The 13,223-nt window shown below is 35.9% G+C and overlaps 1 protein-coding gene across 21 annotated transcripts in view; it reads right to left on the reverse strand.

Annotated features, from left to right (window-relative positions):
• CCDC7 (coiled-coil domain containing 7) overlaps positions 1–13,223 on the reverse strand; it is a 275,288-nt gene that overhangs the window by 190,372 nt on the left and 71,693 nt on the right. For 14 of the 21 annotated variants that reach the window (XM_070800783.1, XM_070800784.1, XM_070800785.1 and 11 more), the window contains 2 exons: positions 8,575–8,682; positions 7,788–7,910 (listed from right to left, as the gene is read on the reverse strand). In XM_070800783.1, the coding sequence (XP_070656884.1) occupies positions 7,788–7,910; positions 8,575–8,682 (231 nt within the window). Of the gene's footprint in view, positions 1–7,787; positions 7,911–7,939; positions 8,043–8,574; positions 8,683–13,223 lie in introns of those variants that run through there. The other 7 variants (XM_070800790.1, XM_070800788.1, XM_070800801.1 and 4 more) reach the window with 4 other exon arrangements.

Here is a 13,223-nt window from a genome sequence, read left to right on the forward strand (position 1 = left end):
CTCCCAGAGTTCACTCAGACTCACATCCTTTGAGTCGGTGATGCCATCCAGCCATCTCATCCTCTGTCGTCCCCTTCTCCTCCTGCCCTCAATCCCTCCCAGCATCAGGGTCTTTTCCAATGAGTCAACTCTTTGCATGAGGTGGCCAAAGTATTGGAGTTTCAGCTTCAGCATCAGTCCTTCCAATGAACACCCAGGACTGATCTCCTTTAGGATGGACTGGTTGGATCTCCTTGCAGTCCAAGGGACTCTTAAGAGTCTTCTCCAACATCACAGTTCAAAAGCATCAATTCTTTGGCGCTCAGCTTTCTTCACAGTCCAACTCTCACATCCATACATGACCACTGGAAAAATCATAGCCTTGACTAGACAGACCTTTGTTGTAGTCATATCACATAAAATAGACTTTAAAACAAAGGCTGTGGAAAGAGACAAAAAAGGACACTACATAATGATCAAAGGATCAATCCAAGAAGAAGATATAACACTTATAAATATATATGCACCCAACATAGGAGCACCACAATATGTAAGGCAAATGCTAACAAATATGAAAGGGGAAAATAACAATATCACAATAATAGTGGCAGACTTTAAGAGTCCACTCACACCTATGAATAGATCAACTAAACATAAAATTAACAAGGAAACACAAACTTTAAATGATACAATTGACCAGTTAAACCTAACTGGTCAATTTCACCCCAAAACAATGAATTTCACCTTTTTCTCAAGTGCACATGGAACCTTCTCCAGGATAGATCACATTTTGGGCTATAAATCTAGCCTTGGTAAATTCAAGAAAATTGAAACCATTCCAAGCATCTTTTCTGACCACAATGCAGTAAGATTAGATGTCAATTACAGGAGAAAAACTATTAAAAATTCCAACATATGGAGGTTGAATAAAACACTGCTGAATAACCAACAAATCACAGAAGAAATCAAAAAAGAAATCAAAATATGCATAGAAATGAATGAAAATGAAAACACAACAACCCAAACCTATGGAACACTATAAAAGCAGTGCTAAGGGGAAGGTTCATAGCAATACAGGCTTACCTCAAGAAACAAGAAAAAAGTCAACTAAATAACCTAACTCTACACCTAAAGCAACTAGAAAAGGAAGAAATGAAGAACTCCAGGGTTAATAGAAGGAAAGAAATCTTAAAAATTAGGGCAGAAATAAATGCAAAATAAATAAAAGAGACCATAGCAAAAATCAACAAAGCCAAAAGCTAGTTCTTTGAAAGGATAAATAAAATTGACAAACCATTAGTCAGACTCATCAAGAAACAAAGGGAGAAAAATCAAATCAATAAAATTAGAAATGAAAATGGAGAGATCACAACAGACAACACAGAAATACAAAGGATCATAAGAGACTACTACCAGCAATTATATGCCAATAAAATGGACAACTTGGAAGAAATGGACAAATTCCTAGAAAAGTACAACTTTCCAAAACTGGACCAGGAAGAAATAGAAAATCTTAACAGACCCCTCACAAGCACAGAAATTGAAACTGCAGTCCGAAATCTTCCAGCAAACAAAAGCCCAGGTCCAGACGGCTTCACAGCTGAATTCTACCAAAAATTTAGAGAAGAGCTAACACCTATCCTACCCAAACTCTTCCAGAAAACTGCAGAGGAAGGTAAACTTCCAAACTCATTCTATGAGGCCACCATCACCCTAATTCCAAAACCTGACAAAGATGCCACAAAAAAAGAAAACTACAGGCCAATACCACTGATGAACATAGATGCAAAAATCCTTAACAAAATTCTAGCAAACGGAACCCAAAAACATCATGACCAAGTGGGCTTTATCCCAGGGATGCAAGGATTCTTCAATATCCACAAATCAACCAATGTAATACACCACATTAACAAATTGAAAAATAAAAACCATATGATTATCTCAATAGATGCAGAGAAAGCCTTTGACAAAATTCAGTACCATTTATGATAAAAAAAAAAAAAACCCTCCAGAAAACAGGAATAGAAGGAACATTCCTCAATATAATAAAAGCTATATATGACAAACCCACAGCAAACATTATCCTCAATGGTTAAAAATTGAAAGCATTTCCCCAAAGTCAGGAACAAGACAAGGGTGCCCACTTTCACCATTATTATTCCACATAGTTTTGGAAGTTTGGCTACAGCAATCAGAGCAGAAAAAGAAATAAAAGGAATCCAAATTGGAAAAGAAGAAGTAAAACTCTCACTGTTTGCAGATGACATGATCCTCTACATAGAAAACCCTAAAGGCTCGACCAGAAAATTACTAGAGCTAATCAATGAATATAGTAAAGTTGCAGGATATAAAATCAATACACAGAAATCCCTTGCATTCCTATACACTAACAATGAGAAAATAGAAAGAGAAATTAAGGAAACAATTCCATTCACCGTTGCAATTTAAAAAATAAAATACTCAGGAATATATCTACCTAAAGAAACAAAAGACCTATATATAGAAAAGTATAAAACACTGGTGAAAGAAATCAAAGAGGACACAAACAGATGGAGAAATATACCATGTTCATGGATCTGAAGAATCAGTACAGTGAAAATGAGTATACTACCCAAAGCAATCTATAGATTCAATGCAATCTCTATCAAGCTACCAATGGTATTTTTCACAGAGCTAAAACAAATAATTTCACAATTTGTATGGAAATACAAATAACCTCAAATAGCCAAAGCAATCGAGAACTGAGAATGGAGAAGAAGAATGGAACTGGAGGAATCAACCTGCCTGACTTCAGGCTCTACTACAAAGCCACAGTCATCAAGACAGTATGGTACTGGCATAAAGACAGAAATATAGATCAATGGAACAAAATAGAAAGCCCAGAGATAAATCCACGCACCTATGGACACCTTATCTTTGACAAAGGAAGCAAGAATATACACTGATTAAAGACAATCTCTTTAACAAGTGGTGCTGGGAAAACTGGTCAACCACTTGTAAAAGAATGAAACTAGAACACTTTCTAATACCATACACAAAAATAAAATGGATTAAATATCTAAACCTAAGACCATAAACTATAAAACTCCTAGAGGAAAACTTAGGCAAAACACTCTCCAACATAAACCACAGCAGCATCCTCTATGACCCACCTCCCAGAGTAATGGAAATAAAAGCAAAAATAAACAAATGGGATCTAATTAAAATTAAAAGCTTCTGCACAACAAAGGAAACTATAAGCAAGGTGTAAAGACAGCCTTCAGAATGGGAGAAAATAATAGCAAATGAAGCAACTTACAGTGAATTAATCTCAAAAATATACAAGCAACTCCTGCAGCTCAATTACAGAAAAATAAACAACCCAATTAAAAAGTGGGCCAAAGAACTAAACAGACATTTCTCCAAAGAAGACATGCAGATGGCTAACAAATACATGAAAAGATGCTCAACATCACTCATTATCAGAGAAATTAAAATCAAAACCACAATGAGGTACCATCTCATGCCAGTCAGAATGGCTGCTATCCAAAAGTCTACAAACAATAAATGCTGGAGAGGGTGTGGAGAAAAGGGAACCCTCTTACACTGTTGGTGGGAAATCAAACTAGTACAGCCACTATGTAGAACAGTGTGGGGATTCTTGAAAAAACTGGAAAATAGAACTGCCATATGACCCAGCAATTCCACTACTGGGCATACACACTGAGGAAACCAGAATTGAAAGAGACATGTGTACCCCAATGTTCATCGCAGCACTGTTCATAACAGCCAGGACATGAAAGCAACCTAGGTGTCCATCAGCAGATGAATGGATAAGAAAGTTGTGGTACATATACACAATGGAATATTACTCAGCCATTAAAAAGAATACATTTGAATCAGTTCTAATGAGGTGGATGAAACTGGAACCTATTATACAGAGTGAAGTAAGCCAGAAAGAAAAACACCAATACAGTATACTAATGCATATATATGGAATTTAGAAAGATGGTAACGATAACCCTGTATGCGAGACAGCAAAAGAGACAGATGTATAGAACAGTCTTTTGGACTCTGTTGGAGAGGGCAAGGGTGGGATGATTTGGGAGAATGGGATTGAAACATGTATATTATCATATGTGAAATGAATTGCCAGTCCAGGTTCGATGCACGATACAGGGTGCTCGGGGCTGGTGCACTGGGATGACCCAGAGGGATGGGATAGGGAGGGAGGTAGGAGGGGGTTCAGAATGGGGAACACATGTACACCCGTCGCGGAGTCATGTCAATGTATGGAAAAACCAATACAATATTGTTAAGTAATTAGCCTCCAATTAAAATAAATAAGTTTATATTAAAAAAATAAAAATAAAGGTTGGGTTAAAAAGGGAAAGACTTAGTGAAACTAAACAGAGATAAACTGAGATTATCCATTCTGAGGACCATGAAGAGAAATAAACAGAGCCTCAGAGACTGATGGAAACAAGCATATCAACATAAGCACAATGGGCAACAAAGAGGAAAAGCAGAGAAAGAAGAAAGAATCTGTGAAGAAATAATGATCAGTAACTTCCCCAACATTATGAAAAACAGTAATCTTCACATAAAGTAGCTCAACAAGCCCAGAGTAAAGCATACTTAATGAGATCCACACATACACATATCATAGTCAAGCTGTCAAAAACAGTTTCCTAGAACTTCCAAAATTCTTAATTTGAGGTGGGATTTTTGAGATTAAAACTTCATCTTCATTTGACATATTTTCATCTAATACCTATTTTCTCAACTATAAGAAAAGAAGATTTTAATCCACTAAAACAGGAAACTGGAATTGTGAAGCTCCTGAATTAAGATAGACCAAGTATCACCTAAAGTTTCCTTTTCATTTTTGTAACAATTTAAGTAAATGACCACAATTTTTTAAAAGACCAAAATATAAGACTGGACTATGATGTTTGGTGTAACCATGAGAGTGTTTCTACTGAAAGAATGTGTAGGCACTGTTATTTCATACACATACTTAAAAGTTGAAGGTAACTTCAGTTTTCTAAGCATATTCACTTTTTTTAAGTTTTCACATTTTAAACCATGAGATTGATTTTAAAATTGGAATAAAAAAATAGTGATTCAACATTCATTTAAAAATGAAAAATGGGATAGGAGGGGAAAAACAAAGTATCCATGGATATTTATACTCAATATATTTTATAGTTTTAATAATTACAGATTATGTGTTCTGGAATAAAAGAAAAAATATGGGATTTGTAAACAATCTGACTATAAACTATTTATAAGATACACCACACCAAAGCTTAATAATACATAAAGGTGGAAAGCAAATATATGAAAAAAATATGTATGTATATATTAATCAAAATAAATCTGCTATAGTTATGTCAACATCAGACAAAACAGAAATTAAGTCAAAGGAACTTACCAAATATTAATATGGTCTCTTTAATAAAAAGTTGAGTTCACCAGAAACATGCACTTTGATAAAACTGTATATACTTAATACAAGCAGTATAAGGAGGCCAGTAATACAAAAATAGATAAATCCAAAATTATAGCAGAAGAATTCAATATGCATGTTTCAGCAAATGGTAGAATGAAACAAAAATTCAAGAAAACCACGAAATAAAAAGAAAAATTTTACTGTAACTTTTGAAAACTTTGCAGTGATATTGTAAGTCTGAATCAGTCTACATATTCCACTTAATTAAAATCAATTAATTCAATTAAAATAATTTAATGCTGCTGCTGCTGCTAAGTTGCTTCAGTCGTGTCCGACTCTGTGCGACCCCACAGACGGCAACCCACCAGGCTCCTCCATCCCTGGGATTCTCCAGGCAAGAATACTGGAGTGGGTTGCCATTTCCTTCTCCAGTGCATGAAAGTGAAGTCGCTCAGTTGTGTCCGACTCCTAGGAACCCCGTGGACTGCAGCCTACCAGGCTCCTCCATCCATGGGATTTTCCAGGCAAGAGTACTGGAGTGGGTTGCCCTTGCCTTCTCCCATTAAAATTTAAATTATTTAAATTTAAATTAAATCCCATTTAAATTAAATTAGCTAAGCTAAGTCACTTCAGTCGTGTCCGACTCTGTGTGACCCCATAGACGGCAGCCCACCAGGCTCCCCCATCCCTGGAATTCTCCAGGCAAGAACACTGGAGTGGGTTGCCATTTCCTTCTCCAATGCAGGAAAGTGAAAAAGTGAAAGTGAAGTCGCTCAGTCATGTCTGACTCTTCGCAACCCCATGGACTGCAGCCTACCAGGCTCCTCCGTCCATGGGAGTTTCCAGGCAAGAGTACTGGAGTGGGGTGCCATTGCCTTCTCTGTTAAATTAAATTAAATCCCATTTAATTAAAAATAATTTAATGATTTTTATAATATTTACTACTGAATTTTTTCTATCAACTCCAAGTAAAATATTTTATCTGATACTTCATGCATACTCTGAGCTATAAGATGACTTTCATATGCACTAGACAACCAGATTTGTGCTATAAGCAATATATGCAATATATGTACCCAACAATATTTTATCTCATTTATTAAAATATAAACAAGTCATACTCTGTGGCAATAAAGTATTAAAAGAGATTATCAAAGAATAAACATATGTGACTACATTTTTCACTTCTGTAAATAGAATCAGTCTTGTTTAGATATTCAGAGATATCAATAATCTGAAGTGAATAATAATTTAATATTGGCTAACACTATTTAAAATATTATTTCACTCTCTTGGCATATTCACACTTTCAGTTCAGTTCAGTCGCTCAGTCGTGTCTGACTCTGCGACTCCATGAACCGCAGCACGCCAGACACTTTAGAATAAAGTTAAAATTTGCAATGTTAGATACGTCTAAAAAAAAAATGTAATGATACAAAAATATACATCAGAAAAAGAGTAAAAGAAACTTATAAAGCAGGAAGAATTGAAGCACAAAGAAAATGGTATAACTTCATTCTCAAAGCATCAAAATTTGATGAAGTGTGACTATGATTGCTAATTAAAAGACAAAGATATAGGGACTTCCCTTGTAGTCCAGTGATTGAGACTCCACCTTGCAACGCAGGGGACTTGGGTTTGATCCCTGGTCAGGGAACTAAGATCCTACATGCATGGTGCAACTAAGCTCATGTACCACAGCTAAGACCCAACAAAGCCAAATAAACAAATATTCAAAGAAAAAAAGACAAACATATCAAGCTGAATTTGAAAAATACTCAGTTATAATCTTCACACTAAAAGAAAAATCATAATGATACAAAATTATTAAAACAACAGGACAGAAAAAAATGTGTCACAAAAATACCAGTCAGAAGTTAAAGCCACATTAAAAGCAGGCATGGTAGTTTTTTTTATGGCCCCCCCCAAAAAAAACCCTATAAAAATGATAAAATGGGTCCCTTATTAGAAAAGGGTCTGTCCTCTTGGGGTTTCCCTGGTGGTTCAGATGGTAAAGCATCTGCCTGCAATGCAGGAGACATGGGTTTGATCCCTGGGTTGGGAAGATCCCCTGGAGAAGGAAATGGCAACCCACTCCAGTACTCTTGCCTGGGAAATTCTAGGAAAATTATTCATTTTAACTTTATATGAATGTTAATGATAAAGTATCATAAGACAAGATGACACAACATAAGAACAGAACAGAGTAATTCATAATCATAGCAGGAAATTTAACTCATCCAACTCAGGAATTATAGAACACAGATAAATAATCATTGAACAAAATACTTATAGATACATTCATGAACTATGGATCAAAGCTCTCCTGAATTTAACTGAAAATATTTTCCAAGATTTTAAATTAATTACTTACTATCAAAACTGCCACTTCCTGAAGCTTCAAGGTTAACTTGAGACCGCCTGTTTAAAACTGAATCTATATCCTCAGGCAGTTGATCATCAATAGTTATAGCTTTTGGCTCTGTTATAAGAAACGCTAAATAGAAAAATGGATCTATTATAAAACTTCTGAATATACCAAGTAAGCAGCAAAGTTTCTTTCAATTCGTGCAACACTAAAGGAGGAGGACTGCAAAGCAGTGAATTATAATACATATTCAGACAGACCCTGGAAGAGAAGTAGGCAATTTGAGTGAGCAGTTTTCATGAGTGTATGTGGAGGCAGTCTTTTTATATACTAATCATTAACCATGCAAATACCAAACAAAAGTTGATCAAAGGTTTCATTTAGTTTTCTAGTTATCTTAGGGTATTTATACTTAGATCAAGGCATAAAACTTCTATAAAATACATGCACAAATATTTATAAGGTGTTGTTCAATTTTTTTTCTCTATCCTGATCTTTGTTGCTTTATCCATTATTTAATGAAAATTAAAGAAAAAATATCTTTCAATGAGCCAAACTTCAAATAATTTAAAGTGAAATTTGCTCTGTCGTGTCTGACTCTTTGCAGCCCGACAGACTATGCTGTCCACGGAATTCTCCAGGCCAGAATACTGGAGTGGGGAAGACTTTTCCTTCTCCAAGGGATCTTCCCAACCCAGGGATCGAACCCAGGTCTCCTGCATTGCAGGTGGATTCTTTACCAGCTGAGCCACAAGGGAAGCCCAAATAATTAAAAGTTATCTATAATTCTTACCATTGCGTCTATTTGCTCTAGCAGTTCCTGGTTTCAACAACCGTTTTTTAGCTTCTGATGGTGTTTCATTCTTAAGCAGAGGATTTTCATCTAATTTTCTACCAGGAGCTACAAAAAGAGATACATTTTAGTCTACTAAATAGATACAACTATTGTGAAATCTTTATATTTAAAACAAATATACAGCAGAATTTTCTCTCATTTTTTTTAAGTTATAACTAAATTGCTGACAAAGGTTCATATAGTCAAAGCTACAGTTTTTCCAATATTAATGTAAGAGAGTTGGAACATAAACAAGGCCGAGCACTGAAGTGTGCTTTCAAGTGTGGTGCTGGCAAAGACTCTTGAGAGTCCCTTGGATAGCATGGAGACCAAACCAGTCAATCCTAAAGGAAATCAACCCTGGATATTCATTGGAAGGACTGATGCTGAAGCTGAAGCTCCAATACTTTGGCTATGGTCATGATGGGCAGAGCTGACTCATTGGAAAAGAACTTGATGCTGGGAAAGATTGAAGGAAAAAGGAGAAGAGGGCAGCAGAGGATGAGATGGCTAGACAGCATCACCGACTCAATGGACATGAATGTAAGCAAACTCCAGGAGACAGAGACAGTGGAGGACAGAAGAGCCTAGCATGCTGCAGTCCATAGGGTTGTGAATATTCGTACATGACTTTGTGACTGAACAGCAACAACTAAATTACCATAAAGCTAGGTCTGACATGAAAATAGCTTTAATGGGGTTGTGTTTTATTATTTCTAGCACATAATGTTAAGTGAGAAAAAAAGAAAAAGAAGATATCCAGTATGTTACCATTTGAGAAGGAAAACATGGGAAATGAGGGGGTAAAGTGGAGAGAAACAGAGACACTAATCTTTACAAAACAAAACACTAGAAAGTTAAATCAGAAAACAGTATACTTATTTGCCTTCAGGGGGCTGACAGTAGGGCTGGGGAGTACAGGAGGAATGATAGATAGTTCTCTAAGTACAGTTGGCCATTTGTATCTGTGGGTACCACATCTGCAGATTCAATCAACTGCAGGTTGCAAACATTCAGAAAAAATTCCACAAAGTTCCAAAAAGGAAAACTCTGCCATGTGCTGGCAACTACTTAGATAATATTTCCATTGTTGTTACAACTATTTGCATAGTGTTCACATTGTATTAGGTACTATAAGTAAGCAAGAGATGATTTAAAATATTTGGGAAGATATGCATAAGCTATATGCAAATATAGCAAATATATGCACCATTTTATATAAGGAACTTGAGCATCTCTGGATTTTGGTATCTAGGAGGGTCCTGGAACCAATCCCTTGTGGGTACCAAGGGACAGCTGTACATCTTTTGCATGCTTGTACTTTGGGAAGTAGGTTAATGTTGTACATATTGCCTGCAAAATAAAGTCAACAAAATACTAAAACGGAAGTAAAATGGCAAAGAATTCTCAAACAAATTTAGCAGCATTTAGGATACATCAAATGAGTAAATGTGCTGCTGTTGTTCAGAGTCAAGTTCAAGAAGTCAAGTTCAAGAAGAAAGGATATACACATACAAAACAAAGGAAAGAAAAAATAAGACCTGAGAGGATAAATTAGAATCAAAGACATTCATGAGAACTCATGATTTCAAAATATACCTGTGTATATGCATTTATGTCTATGTAGGTATATATGTGTATGAATATATGTATCTATATTTGTGTATGTATATCGAGGAGTCCACCTCCAGAACAAAATGTTACATGTGATATTTCATGACTGACCATATGCAATTACAGAGACATCACAATAATATTCAGAGAATTTAATAGTCCAAATTTAAACAATGAATAAAGCAACTAAGATCAAGAGGGAAACAGAATTGAACAAAACTATAAATTAAGAGTTCTGCAGAGGTTTTTTATTTCTATAGAACATTCCATCCAACAACAGCTAAGTCCGTATCCTGCTTAAATGCATATGGAAAGGCACTATAGCCAGCTTTCAGCGATAACTGGAGTTCCTGCCACTGCAACTTCTACCAGGGGCTAGAGCTGGCACTGCAGTGAGACTAACCCCACTGACCCTAACTGCTCTCCAGAATCAGGATACTACAGCAACTTTACCATGTATGGGACTGGAACTGCTGCTCTGCATCCCATTTCAGATCCCAAGTCACTGCTCTGACCAACCATTAATAGGTATGAGCTGCTATTTGTGAGTGAAAACCATATACTGATACTTTTGCAGAACATACCATATAAAACAATTAACTCAAAACTAAATTCATAAATCTCCTATAGGAAAACATAGGAATAAATCTCTATTACCTTGGATTTTGTAATGGATTCTCACATATAACACCAAAAGCACAAGGAACAACAACAACAAAAAAGATAAGGTGAGCTTCATGAAATTAAAAACTCTTATCCATTAAAGGATATTATCAAGAAAGTGAAAAGACAACCTAGAGAATGACAGAAAATATTTGCAAACCATAAGGTTTAATAGCCCAAACATATAAAGAACCTCTACAATTCATCAACAAAAAGAAATGACCCAATTAAAAAATGGGTGAAGCACTACTATTCAACATAGTTTTGGAAGTACTAGCTACAACAATCAGAGAAGAAAAAGAAAGAAAAGGAATCCAGATGAGAAAAGAAGTAAAACTCTCACTGTCTGCAGATAACATGATCCTCTACATTAAAAACCCTGATGACAACACCAGAAAATTACTAGAGCTACAATGAATAAGGTAAATTTGCAGGATATAAAATCAACACACAGAAATCCTTTGCATTTCTATATACTAACAATGAGAAAACAGAAAGAGAAATTAAGGAAACAATTCCATTCACCACTGCAACAAAAAGAATAAAATATTTAGAAATAAATTTACCTAAAGAAACAAAAGACCTATATATAGAAAACTATAAAACACTGATGAAAGAAATCAAAGATGACACAAATAGATGGAGAAATATACCATGTTCATGGATCGGAAGAATCAATATAGTGAAAATGAGTATATTAACAAAAGCAATCTATAGATTCAATGCAATCCCTATCAAGCTACTAACAGTATTTTTCACAGAACTAGAACAAATAATTTCACAATTTGTATGGAAATACAAAAAAACTCAAATAGCCAAAGCAATTTTGAGAAAGAAGAATGGAACTGGAGGAATCAACCTGCCTGACTTCAGGCTATACTACAAAGCTACAGTCATCAAGAAAGTATGGTACTGTCACAAAGACAGAAATATGGATCAATGGAACAAAACAGAAAGCCCAGAGATAAATCCATGCACCTATGGACACCTTATCTTCGACAAAGGAGGCAAACATATGCAATGGAGAAAAGACAATCTCTTTAACCAGTGGTGCTGGGGAAAATCAGTCAACCACCTGTAAAAGAATGGAACTAGAACACTCTCTAATAGCTTACACAAAAATAAACTCAAAATGGATTAAAGATCTAAATGCAAGACCAGAAACTCTAAAACTCCTAGGGGAAAACATAGGCAGAACACTCTCTGACATAAATCACAGAAAGATCCTCTATGACTCACCTGCCACAGTAATGGAAATCAAAGCAAAAATAAACAAATGGGACCTAATTAAACTTAAAAGCTTTTGCATAATGAAGGAAACTATAAGCAAGGTGAAAAGAGAGCCTTCAGAATGGGAGATAATAATAGCAAATGAAGTAACTGACAAAGAATTAATCTCCAAAATATACAAGCAGCTCATGCAGCTCAATACCAGAAAAATAAATAAAGGACCCAATGAAAAAATGGGCCAAAGAACTAAACAGACATTTCTCCAAAGAAGACATACAGATGGCTAACAAACACATGAAAAGATGCTCAACATCACTCATTATCAGAGAAATGCAAATCAAAACTCACAATGAGGTACCATTTCATGCCAGTCATAATGGCTGCCATCAAAAAGTCTACAAACAATAAATGCTGGAGAGGGTGTTGGGAAACGGGAACCCTCTTACACTGTTGGTGGGATTGAAAACTAGTACAGCCACTATGGAGAACAATGTGGAGATTCCTTAAAAACCTGGAAATGTGACCCAGGAATCCCACTATTGGGCATACACACTGAGGAAACCAGAATTGAAAGAGACACATGTACCCCAATGTTCATTGCAGCACTGTTTACAATAGCTAGGACATGGAAGCAACCTAGATGTCCATCAGCAGACGAAGGGATAAGAAAGCTGTGGTACGTATACACAATGGAATATTACTCAGCTATTAAAAAGAATCCATTTCAGTCAGTTCTAATGAGATGGATGAAACTGAAGCCTAGTATACAGAGTGAAGTTAAGTCAGAAAGAAAAATACCAATACAGTATATTAATACATATATGGAATTTAGAAAGATGGTAATGATGATGCTATATGCAAGACAGCAAAAGAGATATATGTAAAGAACAGACTTTTGGACTCTGTGGGAGAAGGTGAGGGTGGGATGATTTGCGAGACTAGCATTGAAACATGTATACTACCATATGTGAAATGTATGACCAGTCCAAGTTTGATGCATGAAGCAGGGCACTCAAAGTCAGTGCACTGGGACAACCCAGAGGGATGGGATGGGGAGGGAGGGGGGTCAGGACGTGGGGTACACATGTGCACCTGTGGCT

The sequence above is a fragment of the Bos indicus genome, chromosome 13 (genome assembly GCF_029378745.1).
Source record: "Bos indicus isolate NIAB-ARS_2022 breed Sahiwal x Tharparkar chromosome 13, NIAB-ARS_B.indTharparkar_mat_pri_1.0, whole genome shotgun sequence".
Taxonomy (NCBI): Eukaryota; Metazoa; Chordata; class Mammalia; order Artiodactyla; family Bovidae; genus Bos; species Bos indicus.